The sequence below is a fragment of the Lacerta agilis genome, chromosome 5 (assembly GCF_009819535.1).
Source record: "Lacerta agilis isolate rLacAgi1 chromosome 5, rLacAgi1.pri, whole genome shotgun sequence".
Taxonomy (NCBI): domain Eukaryota; kingdom Metazoa; phylum Chordata; class Lepidosauria; order Squamata; family Lacertidae; genus Lacerta; species Lacerta agilis.
This window is the reverse complement of record NC_046316.1, coordinates 34,008,605-34,035,326: the sequence shown is the minus strand read 5'-3', so window position 1 is coordinate 34,035,326 and position 26,722 is coordinate 34,008,605. Positions and strand designations below refer to the sequence as shown.

Below are 26,722 nucleotides of genomic sequence, written 5' to 3'. Positions count from 1 at the left end.
GGGGGGTTGGGGGGTTATTGTTTTTGGTTTGATTTTATATGTTGTGGTCTTGTCTGTGAACCGCCCTGAGACCTCCAGGTATAGGGCGGTGTATAAAATGAATAAATATCTAAAATATAGATCCTCTCTTCTAGGTAAATATTATATTGTGCATCCATCTTCAAACAGGAATTGAAAATGTGACATTCACAATGGTGTAATAAAATGTGGTAAATCCTCAGAAATTCTGAATTACAAAACTTTACCACAAATAATTAACCCACAAAGGACATCTCCTATAACGTATTTACTCATGATCCCTAAATAGAGGAATAAATTTAGTAAGACTTTCTCAGGAACTCATATTGTTTATTCATACAATTTTTCTCTTTCAAAGTAGATTTCATCTTCACATACTTACTGATCAGAAAAGTAGATTTCATCTTCACATACTTACTGATCAGAAACCAAATTGTTAATTTAAAAAAATCCTAAGTATCTGCTTATGGATACAAGATACAAACAGCTGCCTCAGAACTTCCTAATAATAATAGTAGTCAATTGTTTGATTAAACTATCTGTAGGCTGTACTTCTTCAATGTATAGATGAGGGGTTGCATGTTGTGTTGCAAAAAATACCTTGCAAAAGTAAACTATTATTTTCAAGCACACATCTGAAAGCAATACCTCCTTCTGTGTCACAAAGCACATTTTGCATGAGTGCTTTTCTGATTTAAGAGAAGTTAACTAAACATTTCTCTTGTTTAGGCCGGTTCCTACCTTCCAGCATGTTCCGTTCCTGGGGAAAACACAAGAGCCTAGCAGATTCACTTTTCACAATACAATTTAAAGTTTAAAGGTGACGCTACTTGATGAAAACTGGAAGAACAGGTTTCTGTAGCTTGGGGAAAGGTTACACCCTGGCCTCTAAGTATATATTTTAAACTAGCAAGATCCTCCTTTCTCACCTGGGAGTAAAGGCCATACAATCTCTGACAATACAAGAGGCTTTCTGTAAACTAACAAATTGGTTTTCAAGACATAAAAAGCTAACATTTGGGAGAGGCTTTAAATCATAACAGTGACTATCTTCGGCAGTAACTACTGAAACAGAGAGCTTCAGGCATGAATTTGATTTATAGAGGCAAGCAAGGTGACACCTTGAACGTTTAGTGAAGTGGAGTGTGTCATAACCCTGAATTAGAAGAGTTAACATAGACATTGGGATGGGGCCGGCCCAAGGCATTTTGGCACGTGAGTCAAGCCACAAAATGGTTAGAAACATAGAACTGTAGAGTTGGAAAGGACCCTGAGAGTCATCTAGTCCAACCCCCTGCAATGCAGGAATCTTTTGCCCAATGTGGGACTTGAACCCACAAACCTGAGATTAAGAGTCTCATGCTCTACTGACTGAGCTGAGTTCCCCCTCCTGCCAGGGTACAAGGGGGTGAGCAAAGTTCTATACAGGGAACAAGGGAGGGAATATAATCAACCTTACCCAATGGTTGAACTGCAAATCAAAGGTCATCATAGGGGGAAAGAGGCCCACTCTGAATCATGCTGGTTGGATGCAGAGCCTAGGAGACCCCAGAGGGCAGACCCTGCCATTTCCTCCCTAGGGGTGGGCACAGACCAGCAGTGCTTCCTATTTGCCAAGAGGCCACTGTGGAGGCAGCATGGAGGCTGCCAAGGAGGCAGTAGTTCCAAGGAGCATGTGGCAGTTGCAGCTGGCATCACAACATCAGGCAAGGTGTTCCTTGGAAGCTGGATTTGTCACCTTGCCTCATGGGTGGGCCGGCCCTGACTTTGGGGGTTTACAATTTGGACCTTTGAAACTTAACTTGAGGTACGATTACGGGCAACTTTTTGAGGGGAAACATTTGCATCCAGGAAAAAAAGCATCACTTTGAAGGAAGAAAGGAAATGGGGGGAAGTTGAACTCCTCTAAAATACCAGAGAAAGTAATTGGAAAGGATAAAAATTGGTTTGCAAGTATCTAACTACCACCACTAAGCAGCATATCCCAGGTAGCTCACCTCCTACATTCCATCCCCACAAACAATTTTCTCCTCAGCCGGGTTGAGCTAAGGAAATGTGCCGGTGGTTGGGTGGAGCCGAGCTAAAAAAAAAAAAGTGCCTGCACCTATCATATCCTGTGTAGTTTGGCTTTGAAGGACTATCATAGAATAGATAGGCTGTTTATTTGTTTCCTATCAGTTCCATTTGGATGTAATGGTAACTTTATGGCCTCTTACACCTTGACCTGCCCACTTTATGGCACAGCCACAAGGAGGTAGGTTATACTTCCACTAACCAGAGTTCCAGTTATATATGTACACATAACTGGCTTAAAGTGCAACAAGGTCTTTCCCTCCCAGCTGTGCTTCAAGCCACATTTGCGTGTTGCCGAACACACCAGGGAGGGCGGGCAGATGTCTCCACCTGATGCACATCAAGTTGAAGTTCCGGCTTGAGGGCAAATGCTTCAGACAGCAGTATTTCTCAAGAAACTGCAGGATGACTCTGCGTCATGGGTAACGCCTGTGTACACCGATTTGAGAGCCAGTGGTGGGAGCACAGTGGGTCCAGAGTAAACAATAATGTGTACACAGCCTGGTTACTCTGACTTATGGTTAGTTCACCCGTGCCTGGTAAGCCTGGGCCTGGGCCTAGAAATGCAGAGCAAAGGTGAGTGTGCAAGAGCCCTAACTTCTGTGTAAGCTTTGTGCAAGCAAATCAGCCTGAATGCTCAATAAACAGGGTTGTCGGAAAGGGTCTGAACTGTGTTTTATGGCCCTGGCATGTCCTGCAGAGTTCAGATGAGATGCGAATCCCTGGTCAGTTTAAAAGCAGAAGGATATGCCCCAGAGAAGGAGAAGGAAGAAGACAGGCAATCTGTGAGCCCAAGGTTTGTCAATTCTCCAGAAGAACCTCACCCCCTGGCTGCTTGGTTTTCCTTCTGGAGGCTTGTTGTCTTGCTGTGTGCTTGCAAGAAGGAGATTATTTACCTAATGTTCTTAGCTGACTATTGAACTCTACTGGTAGTTAGAATATGTAGGAGTTATTTCTTAATCTTATGGGATACTTACCTCTGCTCTTTTAAAAAATAAATCCATAATATATAAAGGTGAGAAATGGCGGCTTTTGCAACCAGTTGTTTTTATCTTAATTTCCCCCCTTCCCGGCTTTATGATGTATTGTAAAGTCCCTTTCAACCTCAATAAAAATACATTTTAAAAAAAGGAAATAGCTAGAAACTCTCTCTTTGGTGAACAACTCCTAGTGACCTTAAAAAAAACATTCCTATGGGGAACAGAAGATGAGGAAGGATTGGGGTGACGGGGGGAGGGGGGGAGAGCTGAATACCTTCAGTGCCTTGTGCATCAGTTCCCCCTGGGTCATTTGGATTCGGAGGTCCAGCTGGTGGCTCGTACCCCACCACCAAATCAATTGTTGCCTAAATTAAAAGAAAAGAAAAATCACAAACATTATAAGAGCTACTTAGGTTCATGCAGAGGGGTCGGCAAAAGCCTATTAGGTCCCCAGCCACTAATTTCATGTCACAATAACACTTTTCAGATTTCATTGTGCTTCAAAAGAAACATAACCCAAACTCTTGTTTGATTGCAGAAACAAATGTGCTTAATGGATAGGAAATCAAATTGCACCGGATGCCCAAAAAACTGTGCAAAATGGCACTCTCCTTACCCACCTTAACACCCGTCTCCATGCACACTTTTCCTCTCTATAGCAATTTTTTAATTGATCGTAGCAGCTTCCATGAAAGATATGTTGCCAAAATGTTTCCTGTGCTGTTGGAATAGATTATACTGTAAAACATGCAACTACAAAAAGTAAGGAGGTCACTCACGCCGGTTTCCAGTCCCTTTTCATTCAGCAGTGGAACGAGCTTCAATTGATGCGATCTGCTTTGTGTGCCTACTAGTTCTTTGAGGGATACAGTTGCTGTGCCAATTAACCTGGAAGACAAGAGGGAAGGACGTTGCCCAGGGATATGCTTAGAGTCTTATATAAAGGACAGAAAACCTTTCTTTGATCAGTTGCCATTTCTTAACTGGCATTTTTGGCAGGAGCGATCAAGTCAGTTCTAAAAGTTTAGGTGTTGTAAATGAAGATGGTACAATTTATTGCATTAACAAATAGATAGACATAATATATCACAAGGACAGGAAGAAACATTATGGACAGAATAATTGCCACATACAGGAAGAACAAGGAGAGAGTTTGAATGCTGCATCTGTAGGTGTATAAATCATTTAATGTGTAAATACAAATGGAAGTTGTTAAAACTGCAGTGGCGATATAAGGGATTGTTATTTTGATGGGAGCGTAATTGTAATTTATAAGATTTATAAATTTATAAGAACGCAGAAATAAAGTAAATAATCAAACCATCAATTCTAGCATGCGGGGGGTCACTTAAATTGTATAATTTGGCATCTCAATGATTGGTATTATTAATTGTATTATGATTTGGCATTGTTATATTGAGGCTTTTATTGGATTGTTGTAATTGACAACTAATAAAAATATTATTAAAAAACAAATAATCACAATGTGTTAAGTTTCTGTTTTTTTGCATTCATATGCATATGAGATATTAACAAAATCTGGAAGATACTGGGCTGAGTTTAGCAGCTTTTATCTGTACAAAAGAATTATTCTTTTGCTTCCAAGGTCATCAGCACTGATCACCTTTTAACAACACCTGTCCGGGTGTTGGAAAGAGAGGGGAATGGCATTCCTATCCTGGTCTGGGTCCCCAACCTCCACAACATTTATCAGCTCTGTCAAAGCTGACATAATATATTTTCTGTTTGATGGTATTTTCACTATGCAAGAGTAAGTCCCCACATGAAAAGCCTACATGCCCCATGTGCAAATGAGACCTAGTTCCTCTCTCCTCCTCCTTCTCCTCCTCCTCCACCTCCTGCAGCCCCTGTACCCTCCTAAAGTATTCTAGAGGGTCCCTCAATGCTCCAGATTTTGGAGCAGCACAGGGGGTTGCATGGAAGAGGGGAAGAAGGCTAAGTCTCATTTGCACAATTGGACTGTCACAGCTGGATGTTGCCCAGCAATTTCCACTTAATGTTTGTTACTTATGTACCGGTACATGTAACTGAAATACTGTACTTACTCGAATATAATGCTCACTTTTTTGGCCGAATTATGTTGTGAAAATTAAGGTGCGCATTAGATTTGATGGCGCATTAGACTCGAGTAAACCCGGCAATACCTATTCTTTCCTAGTCTACTCCTCCCCTTCCCCTCTTTTCTCCCTGTGGTGAATTATAGTATTGTAAGCTCCTTGGAGACAGGGACCTGTCCTCTTGTACTGTGCAGAGCTCCACACCCAATGATGGTGCTATAGCAATGAACAAATAAATATGAAAACAGGATTCATGTGGAGATGTAACCCTAATGCACGAACAGTTGCAAATTAAGATGGCACTTCATATATTGCTGAAACTGTTGTCCCCATAATTTTAAGCGTCACTGAAAATGGAGGCAGCATGCAATTAATTTCATAAGTATAATTTGGTTAGACAGTCCCTCACACTATGAGGAAATTGAATCAAGAGTTGGAAAATTTCAAAACCACCCTGGCCGTAAATCTGTTCTTACATGGCTGTCATAAGGTACAAGGGTGTGGTTGCTCACTGTCAACAAGATGAGACAACTTCATTTCCATTGTCTTTGTTTAAAGTCATTTCCTTACAGAAGCCTGCTTGTATTCTCAGACACAGAAGTGACATAACTGCTTTTAATTTGGGTGGGGGGAGATCACTTCAAGCTGCATTTGTACCACTTCTCCAAGAAGAATTAAAGGCCCTCGGCCCTCATTCTCCACATCAGTCTCTTGTTGAGGCACATGAAGGGAGAAGTGACGAAGCAGAGATTTCAGACTGGCCAGTTTCTCCAACAATGCAAGCACAAGGACCATCAGAGAGGCATGTGTGGAAAAGGCAGGTTACAGGTTGCATGGTGACCAGTTTTACCCTTTCAGCTTCTCCTCCTTTGTGTAGTAAAGTGGGCAACTCAGCTGGTCCTGTGTGGGGGTGAGGGCTTCACCAGGATGGTTGCCTTGGGGAGAGAAGTTTTATTCTGGGTTTCCATCTATTTCTGTACATTTTGGAATCGGAAGTCTGTTGTGCATCTCACTTCCTCTTTTACAGGGTAGGAGCCACAGTTTCCATTTTTGGACAAGTCTGTTTGAAGCTCCTTGGACATGCACATTCCTGCCAGCTCTTATCACACTACTGTACACAAGGCTGTGAAAAAAAGTTTGCAAGAGTTTTGGGTTCTCCCTGGATTTAGCTGACTCATTTTGCATTATACATTTGTGTGGGCTTATCTATAAATTGCCTCTAATTGCAGAACAGAAGCTCACTTGTGCATTCTATTTTATAGTGTTAATTTAGAGCTAAGGACATTGTGTTTCTTAAAGGCTGTATTTTAAAAGAAAGAAAGAAAGAAAGAAAGAAAGAAAGAAAGAAAGAAAGAAAGAAAGAAAGAAAGAAAGCTTATACAAAGGAGCCCTCCTAGATAACTATAGCCATCCCCATTTTTCCACCACACACTTTAGGGCTCCAAGAGCAGCTGTGTTTAGAATATTCATTTCAACCACATTTTCCATTCCAAAGTTTTTCCATTAGGCTGCATGCACACCACACATTTAAAGCATGTGACTCTCCCCACCCCCCGGAATTTCTGAAACTGTAGTTCACCCCTCTCAGAACTATAATTTCCAGTGCCCTTAACAAACTGGACTTTCCAGCATTCTTTTGGCATGTCATGTGCTTTAAATGTATGGTGTGTACACAGCCCAAGTCTCAACAGCTGTCTTTAGGGAAATTGCTTTCATGACTGAAGGATTGATCACTTTAATGCTCTTATCTAATATGCATAATCCTTCCCTCCAGGCATCACAGATAATAACAAACTCTTCCGTTATTGAGTACTATTGTCGCTATAGATCATATTCTGAATTTTACATTACATGCATTGCAATCTGTCCCTTCGCTGCCACTTATTTTGTTTGACACTAATGGGACTTAAGCAAACATTGTGCCAAGTAAACTTCTAACCAATTTCCCTTCCTGCCAATCAGTTTGTTTTCCTTTTGCCCTGCGACTGCATTCACTAGGCGAGGTTATGTGGATGATCCCACAAGATGCATGGCCAGGATTGATTTATCTCCAGATTGGGTTTTTGTTTAGTTTGTTTGTTGGTTGGTTGGTTGGTTGGTTGGTTTGATCTACCAAAATAGTTGCATTATCAAACAATTGTGAGGGATAACAATAGAACAATTATGTCAAAGCAAATTGAAGAAGTGAGGTAAACCTCAGCACAAAGTGGTGCCTGTAAGTGGCATTTGCAATGTTCGTTTTATGAGACCCCAATTCACACAGGATTTCCTTCACTTAAAGCAGGTAAAATCTAAACTGGGGTATCCCTATACCAAGATGTATAAACTCCTATTGCCTACAGTTGTTGAGCGGCAACTTTTTCCTCTACCTCCTGCAACATTAAATGAGTCCTAACAAAATCTCTCATAGGACTGGAGACAGCACAGAATCTCTACTACTTTCAACACAGGTGAAAATTCAAGTGGTGTTTCACACACCATTTCTGAGGCTAGTGAAAAGTTATGTGCTTACCCAGGTTTGGTTTTCTTTGGGTGCAGCTCTCTGGAGGCTTGTTGGTGTGTTGTATTTATTTAGAAATATAAAGGCTGAGCACATCTTTAACACTCTTACCAAGCAGCTACTCATATTTCCAGAAAGACGGACATCACCTGACATAGCTTCTTTGGGGGAAGCAATGGTATGTAGTATGGTATGGGATGAGGAACTGAAAATTATTTGAATAGTTTCATTTACAAATCTAAGACTACAAGCTTATGGGCAGTTTCCTGGGAATCTATCCCATTAAATGTTGGACTTACTTTGGACTAAACATGCAGAGCAGGCACGTCCAACAGGTAGATCCTGATCTACCAGTAGATCACTGGATGTCTGTGGTAGATCACTGGTAGATCACCAAAGAAGCTCAACAACTTTGGCTCCCCTAAAAAAAGCTCAATTTTTTGCCCTGCATCCCCCCAAATGGGGCTTTCCCCCTCCCTAAAAAAGCTCACCAACTTAGACCTGAATCCAAAAAAGGGGGTAGATCACTGCCAGTCTTTAACTGTGTAAGTAAATCGCAGTCTCTTGGGAGTTGGCCAATGCAGAGGATCAGAGCTGAAGAAGTTAGCTGTAAATTTACATTCCTCACTGTGAAGAAATGACTGTTTTCTTGAGTAAAAGTCTGAACTGCCACTTTTCTCTTCTGTTGCTAGGCTACCAACCATTCAGTGCCTGGAAAAATATGTACGACTGTTCATTTCTCCTCCCACTTATGGAATAAAATCACATGACACAAATTTTTGGTGCAACTTGCTTTCTGTAGCATGAACTTCTATTCTATACTATGCAGTAGCAGAAAATACTCCCCCTGTGTTACACTTCTTTTGTATTTCTTTTTTACATGTAAAATAAAAGAATAAGAAGCTGCTTTAGCTAAATGACGGACTTCAAAGTGGAAGCTAACATAACAGAAAGCAGATGTCCCCCCCCCCCCCGGCGCCACGCTTCTCCATCCTCTCTCCCGTTTTCCTTAAAAGGGGAAATTTAGCTGAGCAAATTGTCACGTGAGCTGGACCTTCAGCAACTATTGTATCGTGCATGTTAACATTTTTCAGTCAGGGCTTTTAAAATTACTTTTCCATTGATCTAAAGCTTCTGTTACCGCACCTGCACATTAAGCCTGGCCTGATCTGGAGGTATGGTAAAAGTTTCTGCAAGTCAAAGCATGTTTCAGCTTCCAGGAAAAGTGGGGGGGGGGGAATATGAAGTGGCTGTGTTGGCTTTAAATACTGGGACAAACATGCCACAGCGATGAGTAGTTTGCTGGCAGTACACAACTGCAAGGAAACATTTACCAGGCTTATTCTGCAAAGAGCAAACTCAGTAAAGACTTTTTTTTAAAAAAAATACCACACCCACGAATACTCCCTCCACTCTGGGTTTCTCTGCAAGGAATTTCCTCGACTTGTGTTGCTTTGGCAGAAATGCAGTTTGAACTTCACCAGGAAGTTTTTCTGCACCAACCCCACCGGAATGAGAACATCTTGATAGATTTTGCTCAGAGAGAGCAAGTAAAACAAGAACTATGACAGACCATGAGGAAAAGATGTTCCCCCAATCACAACATTCATATAGCACAGATGTGGGGGATTTTTTCAGAGCCCGGGGGCCACATTCCCTTCTGGATGGCCTAAAAGGGACCAAATGGTAGTAGTATGCAGGGCCCTGAGGCAAAAGCGGGTGAGGCGAAAACACTCAGGGCACGAAGCAGGGATAGTGAGAGGAGTTGCCTGAGGAGAGTTATGAGGGTCAGATAGAGAAGTCTGGGCCTGAAGTTCCCCACCCCAATGTAGCACTTATAGCAACTCAATTTAATGCAGGGCACAATACATTCTTCTTTTAAAAAGAGGTTTACAACTATAAAAAGAGAGAGAAAAGGTGGTGTGTGAGAGGCCTAAGTGGGCAGGGAGAAGCTACTTATTCCCAAGAAGTTTTCTTAGTTTGCTCATTATTTTTACTTAGCATGACAAGCTGGAAGCCAACTCCCTACTCATAAATAAGAGAACCAATATTTGTAATGATCAGCACTGGATCATCATGTGAAACACAAACAGAACAAGTGGATAGCTGCAAACATGCCCTTCATCTAGAAACAGATATATCTGGTTTAGAGGGGGGAATATTCAGAACTGAATGCAGGATTAATTTACGGTAATCTCATTCTACCTCTCAGGCTAACAGCACAATTTTATGCACGTGTACTCAGTAATAAATCCTTCTGTGGTCCATGAGGCCTACTACCTAATAAGTGTGTTTATGATTGGAGCCTAAGGTTAAAATCTCATACAGACTTACCTGAGAGTAACCCCTTTGAATTCAATGGATCTTACTTCTAAATAGACATGTGAGGAATTACACTGTAAACATATCATTATTATTTCAATCTGTGTGTCTGTTACCAGATATTAAAAGCTCTAAGTAACTGGGAATTGCCTTTTTCTTTCAGAAAGTAGAAATTTTGTGATTTGGTTCCCTAGCAGCAAAAGCATATGCAGTTTGCTTAAAATGTGTTGCAAAGGGAGTGAAAGAAAAATTGTTTGCAGGAAGTGATTTTTTAAATAAACATTGCTTGGTGAACTTTTAATCATTTCCCGTGTATTTACCCGTGAATCAGAAAGCAAACTCTACAATATGTAAAAGTTCTAAAAGAACTTTGCTTTCCCTTTCAGACATCCTGAAATGAAAGGGTGTGTCCATAAGGACTAGATCCAACTGTCTCACACACCTACGCTGGCATTCAGAGATGAAAATCACAAGCATAAACACATCTGTGACGCCTCCAGCAACATCTCCATGCATATCTCCACAACAATGGGAAAATATAGGGAAACACACTTTGCAAAGGTAGCTGTTTGTGGCTGTAGTCCTCCATACAATTAGGCTGTTTAACATCCCACTGAAGTATATCCATAAGATGTATGGCCTGGGTGGGCTACTCTGATTGGATACCTTGGACACAACTGCAGTCCTGACCCAAAACATACGGAAGAAAGCTACTCATTGTAGTTTCTCATCCCTCTTCCAGATCTTTTCAATGGGCTGCACACAAGCGAACCAACCTCTCTTGCCACACATTGACAAGCTCCATGCCTTTTGCAAAGCATTATAATTAGAACAGCTACTCCACCCACAACTTCAAAACTCACTTCTTCAAAATCTTTCCTGAACAAGCCTCATTTCCTGGGCACTTCTCAGTTACAGATTAACTCTCTCCTGAACACACCCACCCTTCCTATACTTTTATGAGGCCACCTCTCAGCATCACTGTTGCCTTGCGACATTATATTGTAAGCCCTCTAGTGTGGGCTCCATCACTCTTACATTGGGTGCAACACCAAACGTATTGTCCGGATGCTGAATAAGAGAACATTATGTTTACAGAGATCTTGTCTTCCCATAGTTCAGAAATACGGCTGAAAAGTTAGCTGAAGTACAAGGCAGAAGAGCCAACAGTAAATGATCCAGAAAGATGTCTGAAGTCCTTTAAATTTAGCAAATCCAACCATACACATGTGCTGCAAAATTATAGCAATTAGTTTTTCAAGGACACCTTTTGCACGAAGCAAATTGCACTGAAAAAGAAATATATCCCTCCCCTTCAAAATTTCAAAAAGTCAACATACTTGTTTTGCCCTATAGTTTCGAAATCTTTCACAATAATCAGCAGGACTGATGAAATATCCAGAGCGATTCCTTTCAAATCAAACTCAAGAATCTGCGCAAAAACAATTAGAGTAACTCTTAGAAGCTGAAACAACAACATAACCATGCAATGAACAGGCAATAAAAAAAATTAAGGAATCAACATTTTCCATCAGTAACACAATTAAATAGATAAGTGCAGACTATATTTGTATGTAGTGATCTGGGTTGAAAATGCCTGTAGAACTCCAGGCCAGTTCAGACAATATCAAATGTGTAACTGCTATATATGTGTATCAAATGTACATTCATGTGCGCAGTGGGATAATCTACCAAAGGTTAGTCATGAGACTCATGACTATGTCCCATTGAAAAGGGATGCACAGTGGATGCAATGGAACCTGCTTCCAAGTAGACGTGCACAAGATTGGGCTACCCTACGGCATGACTAAGAAAGTCCCACTGATTTATCTATTATTAGTTCTGAGTCTAACTAACCTTTGCTAAACTGTCCCAATATTCTGTAGTTTTGCAATCTTTCTAACATTTATAAAGTGGAAGGTGACAGGAAGTTGACAAGAACCAGCTGCAGAGGAATACACACAAGCTTGTGTTGCCCTGCCCTGCATCTGAAGTATGTTGTTACTTTAAAAAAAAAGTAACCCAAAAGTCTGGAAAAGACTTAAAATAATCCTCTGCTGGCACCTTGACATCTAATGTTGAGCAAGGTCTTAAGGTTCATATATGTCATTACAATATGTGTAATTTTGGGTTCAGTTCAGCAGGCAGAAATCAAGATATTAGACTAGGTTTTAGATGATAATAATAATAATAATAATAATAATAATAATAATAATAATAATAATAATAATAATAATAATAATAATAATAATTTTATTTATACCCCACCCATCTGGCTGGGTTTCCCCAGCCACCCTGGGCTGCTCCCAACAGAAAATTTACAGCACAATAAAACGTCAAACATTAAAAACTTCACTAAACAGGGCTGCCTTCAGATTATTCTAAAAGTCAGATACTTGTTTATTTCCTTGACATCTGTTGGGAGGGCATTCCACAGGGCAGGCACCACTATCGAGAAGGCCCTCTGCCTGGTTCCCTGTAACATCACTTCTCGCAGGGAGGGAACCGCCAGAAGGCCCTTGGAGCTGGACCTCATTGTCCAGGCTAAACGATGGGGGTGGAGATGCTCCTTCAGGTATACTGGGCTGAGGCCGTTTAGAGCTTTAAAGGTCAGCACCAACACTTTGAATTGTGCTTGGAAACATACTGGGAGGTCTTTGTGTAGACATTGCAGCAGATGATCTGGGAACACCAAATGTTCCAACATTAATGAAGCTAAGCAGTTGTGGTCTTGATCCATGACGGAAGCTCACTTGGAGATCCATGAAACACAACATAGAATAAATCAGGCTGCAGGTCTATCTAAGTCCTCATACATGGCAATAAATGCTATTGAATTCAGTGGGAGTTACTTCAGCATAGGGTTGTATCCAATAAAGTTATTCCACCTACACAAGAATTTCTCCCATTAAAGTGAAATACGGAAACTGTGTACCAGATATTGCACATTTCCCTTTAGCAGGAAATGTGGAAGTTTTGTTTCTGGATACAGAGAATCACAAGAACAGTCGGTTGTGACATGTGTGTTTCTTGTTCCATAATGTCATGCAACAGCGAATAGGGCTGAACTTTGTCACACATGCTATGCCTTATCACATACAACAGAACCAATAAAAAAGTCACCTCATTCCAAACAGGGTTGAGTTCACTATCAATTTTCTTTGTTTTCTTTTTTTCATCTGCAAATAAACAAAAACATGCTTACTTATTGGAACATATATAAAACAGCAATGACAATATATTTAAAAAATATTTTTTTTAATGCAAGAGGGCTGACTTGATTTATTTGGTTGCTGGCCATGGTATCTAATCTATATAGAATGTTTTGTGCTTGTGTACATAATAAACCTGCCTTCCAATAAAGTTGTTTTGGCCTAACTATATTGCCAGCTCCCCCCACACCTTTCAAAACAGATATTTTCTGTAAGTGTAGATTCTGCTGTGTCTGTGGTGAAGCCGCTGTTTAAGACACACCCTGATTTAACCTCATTCACCACAAACAAGGGGCAGAAGAACCAGAGACCAAATTGCGAACATGCACTGGATTATGGAGAAAGCTAGAGAGTTCCAGAAAAACATCTACTTCTGCTTCATTGACTACGCAAAAGCATTTGACTGTGTCGACCACAGCAAACTATGGCAAGTTCTTAAAGAAATGGGAGTGCCGGATCACCTCATTTGTCTCCTGAGAAATCTCTATGTGGGACAAGAAGCTACAGTTAGAACTGGATATGGAACAACTGATTGGTCCAAAATTGGGAAAGTAGTACGACAAGGCTGTATATTGTCTACCTGCTTATTTAACTTATATGCAGAATTCATCATGCGAAAGGCTGGAATGGAAGAATCCCAAACCGGAATTAAGATTGCCGGAAGAAATATCAACAACCTCAGATATGCTGATGACACAACCTTGATGGCAGAAAGTGAGGAGGAATTAAAGAACCCTTTAATGAGGGTGAAAGAGGAGAGCGCAAAATATGGTCTGAAGATCAACATAAAAAAACTAAGATCATGGCCACTAGTCCCATCACTTCCTGGCAAATAGAAGGGGAAGAAATGGAGGCAGTGAGACATTTTACTTTCTTGGGCTCCATGATCACTGCAGATGGTAACAGCAGTCACGAAATTAAAAGACGCCTGCTTCTTGGGAGGAAAGCAATGACAAACCTAGACAGCATCTTAAAAAGCAGAGACATCACCTTGCCGACAAAGGTCCGTATAGTTAAAGCTATGGTTTTCCCATTAGTGATGTATGGAAGTGAGAGCTGGACCATAAAGAAGACTGATCGCCGAAGAATTGATGCTTTTGAATTATGGTGCTGGAGGAGACTCTTGAGAGTCCCATGGACTGCAAAAAGATCAAACTTATCCATCCTTAAAGAAATCAGCCCTGAGTGCTCACTGGAAGGGCAGATCCTGAAGTTGAGGCTCCAGTACTTTGGCCACCTCATGAGAAGAGAAGACTCCCTGGAAAAGACCCTGATGTTGGGAAAGATGGAGGGCACAAGGAGAAGGGGACGACAGAGGATGAGATGGTTGGACAGTGTTCTCGAAGCTACTAACATGAGTTTGGCCAAACTGCGGGAGGCAGTGAAGGATAGGGGTGCCTGGCGTGCTCTGGTCCATGGAGTCATGAAGAGTCGGACACGACTGAACAACTGAACAAACAAAACAAAAACCACAAACAATGATGCAGCAGGGTGTTGTAGGAGGATAATAGCTCAGCAACAGAGCATCTGCCTTGCAGGCAAAAGGCCTCAGGTTCAACCTCTGACATCTCAGATAGGATGGGAGAGACTCCTGGCCTGAAACCCTGGAGAGCTGCTGTCAATAAGTGTAGAGACAACACTGAGATAGATAGACCAATGGTCTGAGTTTATATAAGGCCATTTTCTAATGACTGCGACCGAGTGATCCAGTAACACTGCTTTACTTTCAGGAATTGTTGAACTATAACTCCCAGCTCCCTAAGCACCAGCCACACTGGCTGAGGCATCTGGGAATCTGAGTCCAGCAACAACTGGAGGGGCACAGGTTCCCCATCCCTTCATTACAGTCTTCTTAATCTCTAAACCTTTAATGGATCATGATGAATTAAGGCTTACATGGGTCTCAGAGAGTAAGCCCCATCGAACATAGTGGGGCTTACTTCCAAGTCGGCACTGACAGGATTGCACTGTGTAGAGGAGGAACACAAATCAACAAGTTTCCCCATCCCTTCTCTGCCTAACACTGAGTCAGTCATCTCTGATGTACTCTGATAGTTCTCTGCTGGATATATGGGGGAGGCGATGACTGTTAGCCCTTGTGCAGGGAGTGGGGAATTGACTCACATTCCTGTAACAGGAATCATTTAAAAAAGACTATGCAGGACAATGACTCACCCCAGACCACAAAAACTGTAAATCTGCAACTCCTACAGGAAAACATCTACCACAATGCTATCAGTCTAAACTGAATGATAGTGTAGCTCGCTGTGATTTAACATATATTTAATATTACCAGGCATTGGTCCAAACTAATTGTTTCATGTAGAAGAAATGAATAGGAAAAGCGGCAGTAGCCAAGGATGCAATTTTCCTTCAGCAAGGACAGGGGCTTATTGTGTGGGGCCGCCAAGGGACATGGCGATGCAGTATTCTTTGTTATCGTTCTTTTAATTCAGGGTTAGGGATGCTGTGGCCCTCCATATATTGGTAGATCCCAGCTCTGGTCAGACTCAGCCAGCATGATAAATGGCCATTGCTTTGAATAGGGATAATTATTATTATTATTATTTATACCCCGTACATCTGGCTGGGTTTTCACAGCCACTCTGGGTGGCTTACAGCATATCTAAAAACATAATAAAAGCATCAAGCATTAAAAACCTCCCAATACAGGGCTGCCTTCAGATGTCTTTTAAAAGTTGTGTAATTCTTTATTTCCTTGACATCTGAGGGAAGGGTGTTCCACAGGGAAGGTGCCACTACTGAGAAGGCCCTCTGCCTGGTTCCCTGTAACTTCACTTCTCGCAGTGAGGGAACCAGCAGAAGACCCTCAGAGGAGGACCTCAATGTCCAGGCTGAATGATGGGGGTGGAGACACTCCTTCAGGTATACTGGGCCGAGGCCGTTTAGGGCTTTAAAGGTCAGCACCAACACTTTGAATTGTGGTCGGAAACGTACTGGAAGCCAGTGAAGTTCCATTGGCCACTCCCAGTTACCAGTCTAGCTGCCGCATTCTGGATTAGTTGTAGTTTCCGAGTCACCTTCAAAGGTAGCCCCACGTAGAGCGCATTGCAGTAGTCCAAGCGGGAGATAACCAGGGCATGCACCACTATGGTAAGGCAGGTAGGGTCTCAGTCTGCATACCAGATGGAGCTGGTAGACAGCTGCCCTGGACACAGAATTGACCTGCACCTCCATGGACATATTTGGTCTAACTCAGTATATGTTCCTATATGCTTCCTATATTCCTATTCACCATTATCATCTGGCAGGCAGAAGGGCAAGCAGGACCTTCAACAGAACCTTAACCAATGTGAAATGTTTCTTTTCAGTATTGCCCTCAGTCCATCATGACCCACTGCAGGATTCCCTGTCCATTCCCCCTACCAGTTTTTCTGGTTTTGCCCCAGTCAGTCAGCATTCCAAGGCTACTGCTCAGTGGTTATTGGGCAGTTTTGGAGATTCAACTTTCCCCATCCCACATGAAATGCCCCTCTTGTGCTGCAACAACACTCATGCCTTAATATCAGAATTATTGTAACATATTTATTTATACCCCACCTTCTTCCCTGATGGGATTCAAGGCAGCTTACAGATAAAAACAAGAATTTCTAAAGACATAGAAAAAACAGAAATGGATGGAATGGTGATGATACTGCTTCTAAATATTCTGCTGATCAACCTATCCCCGTGATTGCTGCTGGTAGGATATTCTCCTGGTTCCCAAATCTCTCTCCTTTGCTTGTTCTTGACTTACTTCTACTCACACTTACGTTTGGCTCTGATCCTGTAAATACCACCCACATCCCAGGCCCTTAGAGGCTCTAGAATTACTGCATCTTTGGACTACTTTGCTGTTTTCCCTCTCTATTGAAGCCATTCACTTAACATTTTCAAGAAGAAAACGGCATTTGGTGAAGAAACATAAGGATAAACCTTTGATCTTTTATCCAAACTTTTTCTCCAACAATCTGATTCAAATTTGCATGTGGAAAATCAGTAATCTGCCTGGTCCACCATGAGCCCAGAAGGTCTAAAAGTCTCTCGTTCTGTGACTTTATGCATATGGTTCAACTTCATGAAGGCTGTGGGCTTGAAGAACACTGAAAAACCCATAAACATGCCAACACATTTTTGGTGACTGTATTTTAAGTAACCTAACTTCAGCTACAGAATTGTAGAGGAAGACAAATAATATAAAACCTGCATTCAACCAGGGTGAAAAAGACACAATTAAATATAACAATTAATTCACTGCCTCAAAATGTTTTTTATATAAACTATATTAGAGCATGCAAGGGAAAGTTCAAGTAGAAGAGAGGAACACATGATTGAAAAGAGAGATAGGTGTTTATTCGGCATTTGCGCCCGTCATACAATACAGTCATACAATACAAAACAAGCAGTCAATCAAAAATCAGATAAAATCAAATAAAACGATAACCCAATACAGGCCGCGGATATAATAACACAACTCACAGGGACCAATATTATCACTTCGATAAAACATATATAAAAAGAATTAAAGTTAAAACATATATAAATTTCGATAAAACATATATAAAGACATGATTCAAGGACTTTAAAATGATTTTTTTTTAATTCCTGCTTTCAGGAAATCAGGCCTTCCTACATATATTTGTCTACTGGGGAAATTGGGGCATTCTGTGCCATGTTCAAAACAGGAAGTTGGCTGGGCCGTGGTCCTACCGTCACTCTCGACAGACCATTCCCTGGGGCTAGGCATTGGTAAAACTGAGAAAGAAGTAGTCTCTCAAAGAAGGATGTCAGCAATTATTGAGCTTTGCATTGTGGAACTTCTGTGAATCTTCCAAAGAACCCCAGGCGTGCTTTCGAACTGCTAGGTTGGCAGGAGCAGGGACAGAGCAATGGGAGCTCACTCTGTCATGGGGATTCAAACCACCAACCTTCTGATCGGCAAGCCCAACAGGCTCAGTGGTTTAGACCACAGCACCACCCGCATCCATTACTAATCCAGATAGACCAAAGTATGGGGTAGCTCTTTATGTTTCTGTGTATTTATTTTCACCTATTTTTAGGCAGGCCAACAGGCAGACAGAAGGGAGAATTAGACTGGGACTGAGAGGATGTCTTTAATCCTTACCCCATGCGGTTTTTTATCACCTAACACACACTACACCCCTCCCAGCTCTGCCACCAAGGTAAGCTGCTTTTTGTATTGCTGAGGGGAAAATAGTAAATACAGATAACGTGCAATATATCATTTGACCCCTATCCTACGATTAAGCTACCCATACACTGCCTCATGCAAAAATCCAGCCAGCTAAGGTTTTGTTTTTTGTTTTTTTAAAGGTAAATACACCTTGAGCAAGCTCAAATATGGACTGTGTAAACTATGAATGAATCACAAATAAATCATGAATATTATATATCAGCCTTTGGCTTTTTCACAAAGCGATGTCTCGGGAAAACCAAGAAAGGTCTGCAAAAGTGTAGTTTAGGGGTGTAATCCTAGGCTGCAGATCTACTGGTTGAAAAATTATGGGGTTCAGCAGAAGCCTTGATTGTCCAGGGGAATACCAAATGCAATACCACCAGGACAGATACACTGGCAGAACATCGTTGATATGCTGGTGGAGTAGCCAGAGCGGGGGGTGGGGGGGGTGGAGATGTGGGTGGGTTGTGGGAAGAACAGGGGAGGAGCACATTCCACATCCTATACTTCATCAGTCCATAGCCGCACCCGCATAGATAGCACAACTTTGCACTAGTCCCAGGCCTAACACCAATAATTTCCCTTCTATTGCTTTCAAAGAGCTTTTAAAAATACCTGAACAGCAGTAGTGTACAGTGGTACCTCAGGTTACATACGCTTCAGGTTACATACGCTTCAGGTTACATACTCCGCTAACCCAGAAATAACGCTTCAGGTTAAGAACTTTGCTTCAGGATAAGAACAGAAAGACTGCACTGAATATCCTAAAATATGGCAAGAAATAGACCAGGCTTCCTCAACCTCAACCCTCCAGATGTTTTGAGACTACAATTCCCATCATCCCTGATCCCTGCTAGCTAGGGATCATGGGAGTTGTAGGCCAAAAACATCTGGAGGGCCAAGGTTGAGGAAGCCTGAAGTAGACGGAAACCTTTTTTTAAAAAAACCAACCCAATTAGGAGTAGAGGAAACTATGGTTCACACCTTTCCACAATGCCATTCAAATATTCCAGTAATAAGTTTTTCTAGTATTAAGGTACAGACCTTATTGCACTGTATTTCCTTATTTAAATAATCTTAGCCTATTGTAAACTCAGTATCCTGCAGTTATTTTCATCCTCAACAACTTCTTTCAGGGTGTCCTGGTTTTTACTTTTTGAAACATGGCAACCCTACTTTAATGTATGTGATGAGCTATAAGGCAAAAGACTCTATATGCACCTTGACATAACAGCATTACAACCATCTACTTATGAGGATAGGAAGTAGCACAAACTGAAATTCGCCACAAAGTTTACACCAAAGAAAAGTGGTATACCGTAAATCTGTCAGTTATGGACAAATGCAAATGAGCTTCCTTTTTTTCTCTCCCTCATCTTTTATACTTTGCTAAGCACAAAGTCTGAAAAGCAAAAAGCCTCCAAGGAGGGGGAAGGAGTCTAACAACATAGATGATTAATGTTCAAAAAGTTTTTAAAACTATTTTAAAGCAAACAGGAAAAGGAATTTTTAAAAAGATGTAAACACTCAAAATCACTATTTGCTGTTGCAAAAAAAAGTTACTACTTTCTTCAGAAGTATGTCATTTGCAAACTACCACAACTGTTACACTTTTTATCATGGCATCTTGGCACATTGAAAAATATCCTTGCTTAAAGTAATCTTTCACAAGTTTTCTTTCCTTACCTTTAAAAATAACGGACACAATAGGATCTGGTTTTCCGAATTTGTGTCTAGGGATATCGGCAGCAGATTCCACAATTACCCGAAGCATGGTTTTCAGTGTTTTTTAAACTGCAGCAGTTTTCAAAGAAATGTGTACTTCAGGCTCTCTGCAGCCTCCAGTCTGAAGTGCCAGCAGGAGGAGGCTGGAAATGGCTCTGTTACAGTAAAGTGCAGCTGATGGGTGGATCTATGACGAGTTTAGTTACTAAAGGCGGGGGGGGGGGGAGAGATTTGTGTAAACTGACTCCCTGTGGTATTAGAGAGAGTTATGGTAGTTACTAAAGGCTAAGTAGGGGGAGGGTTTGTGTAAGCTGACACCCACCATTCCTGTGGTATTAGACAAAACTGGTACCAACTTGTGAATTCTGGCAGTGCAGAGTAAGGAATTTGCTAAGTATGATGGTTTATAAAGAGGTGGGAATCTTTTTGCATATGAATTATAGTCAGGAAAGAAATATGAATGTAACGCACAGAACTCCCCCCCCCCTCATTTTGCTATTGATGTGTAAAGAAGTTAATATAACTTTTGCAATAAAACATAGCAATATTTTTCCTTTTTAAACGAACTTCTTTCCACCTGCCATCAGCAGGTATACTCCTGTCAATTTTTTGTTTCTTTTTCATTCAGGACTTCAATCAATCAAAACAGCCTTAGATTGCCCCCTTCTGGAGGGATCAAAAACAACCTGTGAAATAAATTTGTAAGATGGTTATGTAAAGTAAGTGTATTTTCACCAATCAGTATATTAGGAAAGAAAGCAAAAAAGAACATTCTTTTTTTAAAAAATGATTTTAATTTATAACAAATAAGCATTTCAGCAAAAAGGAAACATTTCTTACATATAAATCTTCAACTTCCACACACCCCTCTTTCTGCGGTTCCATAAATGTGTTCTTTCTTTTTTCCTGCATATCCAAATTAACTCTATTTATTCCTTTTCTAATCCATTTCCTATATGTTTTAGAAACTGCAAGTTTTTACAATAATCTTGCTAATGTCTTAATTTGTTTGCAATTTGTAATTCAACAAACGATTTCCATTCCTTATTCAAAGTTTTGTTTTCTTGATTTCTTATTCTTCTGGTAAGTTTCGCCATTTCTGCATATTCCATTAGTTTCTGTAACCATTTGTATACATAAATAAATTTATTTATTGTTTAGGTAATTCTGATCTCAAAATCCCCAAGAAAAAAAAGATTCTGATTTTTTTTTTACAAATGTTATCTTAAACATCTTTTTCAATTCATTATAAATTATGTCCTAGTAAGCTTTAACCTTAATACAAGACCACCACATTTTTGCTAGTCTACTAGGTGTTAGGTACCATCTATATAACATGTTCATATGATTTTCTCTTAAACCATAACATGCTGTAGATTTTATATCCATTTTCCATAATTGTTCCCATGCCTGCATTTCTATGTTATGACCCATATCTACTGCACAATGTATCATTGAAGATTTCACTTGTTCATCTTTTGTCTCCCATTCCAATAACATCTTACGCATTCTAGACATCACTTTAACATTACAATCTAGCAGGTCTCTCTCTAGTTGAGGGATGTAACCTTCAATTTAATTAGTCATCACTTGAGAATCAAAAGAGCCATGGCAGGTCAGGCCACTGGAATAAATGGCATTTTAAAGTCCATTGACCTGTGCAAGGTAAGTACAGCCAATTTATCCCTCCATGTTCTTGCATGCCATGATGTCAGAATTCTACGCACACTAACAATAGAGACAGAGATTAAATTATAGTTATATAATCATCATCATCATCATCATCAGGATAAAGGCTTTTCTTAAAGGTCTTACTTAACTTACCAGTGCCAAGATGTCTGTGTAATCTCCAACGACTGTTTTTTTTGGGGGGGGGGCAAGGCAACAAATAGCCTTTTTTGATGCTGATACATAGAAGACACAGCAAGTTTGTTTTCTCCTGCTCCAAGTTATAAGAAAGGAGATTCTGGCTAAACATCAAGAAAAACTTACTGACAGTAAGAGCTGTTTGACAGTGGAACGGACTCCCTCAGAAGGTGGTGAACTCTCTTTCTTTGGAGGTTTTTAAGCAGAGGTTGGATGGCTGTCTGTCATGTATGATTTAACTGAAATTCCTGCATCACAAGGGGTTAGACCAGATGACCTTCAGGGTTCCTTCCAGCTCTGCAATTCTATGATTCTACTGTTAATAGATGGGCAGAGCACTATCAAGAACTGTACTCGCTGGAAAAAATGGTCTCCAAGGCTGGATCTAGACACGTCAAAGAAGCGATTCAGTTAAACGCATTTTAAACTTATATAGATGGGAATGCAGGTGACGCTGTGGTCTAAACCACTGAGCCTTTCGGGCTTGCCGATCAGGAGGTCAGCGGTTCGAATCCCTGCAAAAGAGTGCTCGGTCCCAGCTCCTGCCAACCTAGCAGTTCGAAAGCACCCCAAAAATTGCAAGTACAGGTATATAAATATGTACCGCTCCAGGGAGAAGGTAAACGGCATTTCCATGCACTGCTCTGCTTTTGGTGTTCCGTTGCGCCAGAAGCGGCTTAGTAATGCTGGCCACATGACCCGGAAAAACTGTATGCAAAGCAGACAAACGCCGGCTTCCTTGGCCTGTAAAGCGAGATGAGCGCCGCAACCCCAGAGTCATTCACGACTGGACTTAACTGTCAGGAGTCCTTTACCTTTACCCAAACTTATACTGTATAGAGAAAGACGGGACTCCACAGCACCATCTTGTGTCACAGTGTTATTCATATACAGTGCATATAAAATACCTTTTCTTTACCAATCTAGCTGAGTCCCAACACAGCAACTGATCGCATCTGGATTCTGCCTGTCTTGGAAGAACTGGATTTCCCTCCCTCCCTTGACAAGCTGAAGCTTGTCATCAGCTCTCAGGAATGTAGTGAAGACCCAGGACAGGATGGAACCCCAACAGAAGTGCTGAAAGCCTTAGGTCCTCCCTCATGATGCACCTCTATAGCCTTTTCTTGCAGTGTTGGGGGAAAGTCTCTGCTCCATAAGACATGTCCATCCCATCATTGTGACCCTATAAGAACAAAGGTGACCACCATGATTGTAACAACTGTGGGATCCCCCTGCTGGGTACTTGGGGAAAGCTTTCGCCTATGTAGTTCTCAGCAGATTAGAGCAGTGTTTTTCAACCACTGTTCCGCGGCACACTAGTGTGCCGCGAGATGTTGCTTGGTGTGCCGTGGGAAAAATTGAAAAATTACTTTATATATAGTCAATATAGGCACAGAGTTAAATTTTTTTAACATTTTCTAATGGTGGTGTGCCTCGTGGTTTTTTTCATGAAACAAGTGTGCCTTTGCCCAAAAAAGGTTGAAAAACACTGGATTAGAGTACTCACTGACAGGATCTATCAAGAGCCACGAGGAGTTCCTCACAAGGAAGTAACATGGAGTCCAGACTTTTTATGATGGTACAGGATTCAGGCTATAATCCTGTACCATCATAAAAAGTCTGGACTCCACTTTACTTCCTTGTAAGGAGATATGTGTCACTTTGTTAGTGCCTTGTGGTGCTATTTGTATTTTCCAACCTTGGGTACCAAAACACATAGGAAGCATGTCTATTCATCTCAGTAATGTCTACACAGGCCAGCAGCAGCTGTCTAGGATTTCACACAGGGCTCTCCACCAGCTCTAAGTGGAGATGCCCAGGGTTGGAATCTTCTCCATGTGAAATGGGGGCTTTGCCATTGATCCACAGCCCTTCCCACACCTCATGCAAGTGTAACCAAGTGAGCAAAATCTGCACCATATGGCAAACCTGGTCTCTGGTCAAGATTGCTCGAGAGAAGCTCCGTCTATTATTATTAATATTATTAATCAGAGTTTTTTTCTGGGGGGACGCATACCCTTAAACATTTTGTGAATGTTTGTACTTTTGTCCATTTACTGTATTCATTTCCCCAAGTTGAAGTATAAAATGGTGATTTTCTTGAGTCAAAATGAAAGTACCCCTAAACATTGTTTTTGTTTGTTTGTTTGTTTGTTTAGAAAAAAGCACCGATTATTATTATTTGCTTTGCTGTGTTCTTTCGCACGAGGTTACACACGAGCTAATCAGCGTCGATCCGCTCAGACGTCCCTACCATAGCTGTCAAGTCTCCCTTTTTTTGCAGGAAACTCCCCTATTTCAAGCCGTTTCCCGATGCTATCCCTGATTTTTTTTATATTCCTTAAATTTCCCTTATTTCAAAGGGAATATTCCTCTCTCCAGGCACGTCTCTACCCTGTGGCGCCAGTGGCACAGGGAACCAGGGCCGGGCGGCAAGCTGAGTGTCCAGGAAGGCGAGTTGGAGTCAGGGGAGAGCAGAGCTTCTCCCCCTCTGCAATCCTAGAGCGCCGCTGAGGGAGGAGGAGGAGCTGGAGGAGGAGAAGAGTCCACCACCCACGCACCTCCCCGCCCGCGCAGCTGGAGGACCATGCTAGGGAAAGAGGCCGCACTTCCCAAACTTCCTGCCCCACGTTCCTCAACATCCAGCTGCCGAGTGCGCACCAAGTGTGAGGAGTGAGGAGAGAGCCACGTCAGAGACTCTTAAAAGTTCTCCTGGATCTGAAAGTGAGCTATCGTGCAGCGCAAGAGAAAAACACCGAGAGGTGGGCTCCGTGGGTTGCCCGTGAAGTCGCCTGGACCTTTAACTCCCACCCCACCCGCGCGGGCCTCTTTCTCACTCCATCGCCCCCCCCCCCATCATCTTCGCAGGGACAGCAAGAGCCGCGTGGCTCATCCGGGGAAGGAGAGGGGGGGCAAAGCAGGCAGAGACAGGAGGAGACGGTGAAGGAGGCTTTTTTTTTGATGGGGTGACGTAGAGAGCTTTCTCTCCTTCCTCCGGTGGGTCTCTAACCCCCACCCCCACCCCTAGATTTGTTCCTGGTGAGTTCTGGCACCTCTTTCTCTAGAAAAATAGCACTGGGAGGACATTAAGCATCACATTGTTTGGTCTACATAGTAGGCAGAAGACCAGAGGCCTGCCTTAAAAGGAGTGGTGAGGGACTTTGTTGTCCCAGAGTGGTTGCAACTCAATGTTCTTCTCTGAGGGGTTGTCCACACTGGAGTTTATTGGGAATTTAAGGTTGCTTATGTCTCTGTTTATTTAGCAATCCCCTCATGATGCCCTTCCCCACTCAGCCCCTATCTCACACAAGAGGAGAGAGGTGAGAAGCCGGTTGCAAATTATGGTCGTCGTCCCCCCAATCCAGCTTTATAGGTGTAGAGGTCCCTTATCCCGTAAGAGAAAACCTTTTGGGAATGACACATGCAGAAAGAGAGGAGAGAAATCCATCCATCCATTTGACCAAAAATAGCAGATCAAGAATAAATATTTGCTTTCCTTTTTATTGTATTGCCATCTGTCGGCCATTCCTTGAAACTACAGGCTGGGATTTAATCAGTGCCATATTTATGTATAGGCTAAGTAGGCTGAAGACTAGGGCCTCTAAATCTAGGGGGGCTCACCAGCCCTCCTGCTCCCCAAGACTTCATGTGAGGGCAGGACCACTCGGGCTTCTAAATCTAGGGGGCCTCGCCAGCCTGCCCGCTCTCCAGTGCCGCAGTCTCCCCACTCCCAAAATTGTAAACCCAAGACTTGATGCAAGGGCAGGGCAATTCAGGCCCAGCAACTATTAGACTCAGGGCTACCCAGTGGGGCCCAATTTGAAGCAGTGGGGCGCAACTTGATTTTTTTTTTGTAGGGCCCCAGTTCACACCCAAAGTCTGCAAAATCTTATAGATATAAATAAAATCCATCTAGATTGCCTTGGTGCAGGGGACCCCACTACACAACAGCATGACCTGCACCCAAGGTTGTTTTTGTACAATCTTGTTTGTCCTCAGTAACCAAAATTATATTATCAACGTATACAAGCAGAAAAGTTGTTTTCCTTCATTTGCAAGGAATCGTACAAAACAAAGTGGCAGTAATAAAGAAAAGTTCCAGGGTGGCAAGAGAAAGCAAACTAAAAATGCTTTTGCAGTTGATCAAAACTATCCAGCAATATCAAGTTATAGGAAAACTGGTGCTATTAACAGTAATCCTTCTGTTTGGTTAATTGGTTTGGCAACTTCCAGGCACATGATGTGTGATGCTAATTATTTCCCCCAAGAGTTAAATGATAACTGATCAGAGGTAGCTGCTGGAGAGCTATGAGATTCAGGTGAGGGTCAGATGACTTGTCAATCCCAGCAGGTATATAAGAGGGTCAGGTGACTTGTCAATCCCAGCAAGTATATAAGAGGACGACCCGGCCTCCCCAGGCCTGTGGCAAAGCCCATCACTTTCTATTTCCGTACGTTGTTGCCCACGGAGCACAACTATGCTCAAATTGACAAAGAGGCATGTGCCATTCCCTCTGATGCAGATCTGAATATATATATATATATATATATATATATATATATATATATATATATATTGGGGGGTGGGTGGGGTGGGTTTGCACATGTGCCCATCAAGCTGTGAGTGGGAATTATCCCTCCGTGTGTGGTGCTGTCAGGAGGGGGTCGTGCAAATGCTGCGCATTGTGCAGAATGGAAATATTTAGGTGCAATGTTCTATCCATGGATGCAGCTTGCAGAGGGGAAATTCG

General features: G+C 41.9%; 1 protein-coding gene across 1 annotated transcript in view; it reads right to left on the bottom strand.

The window, feature by feature from the left end:
• Positions 1 to 20,262, bottom strand: part of MYOF (myoferlin) — a 77,461-nt gene extending 57,199 nt beyond the window's left edge. The window contains exons 1-5 of the mRNA XM_033149271.1: positions 20,067 to 20,262; positions 13,095 to 13,150; positions 11,312 to 11,403; positions 3,851 to 3,959; positions 3,346 to 3,436 (exon numbers count right to left, since the gene is read on the bottom strand). Coding sequence (XP_033005162.1) covers positions 3,346 to 3,436; positions 3,851 to 3,959; positions 11,312 to 11,403; positions 13,095 to 13,150; positions 20,067 to 20,154 — 436 coding nt within the window. The 5' untranslated portion in view covers positions 20,155 to 20,262. The remainder of the gene's footprint in view (positions 1 to 3,345; positions 3,437 to 3,850; positions 3,960 to 11,311; positions 11,404 to 13,094; positions 13,151 to 20,066) is intronic.
• Positions 20,263 to 26,722: the final 6,460 nt, after the last annotated feature.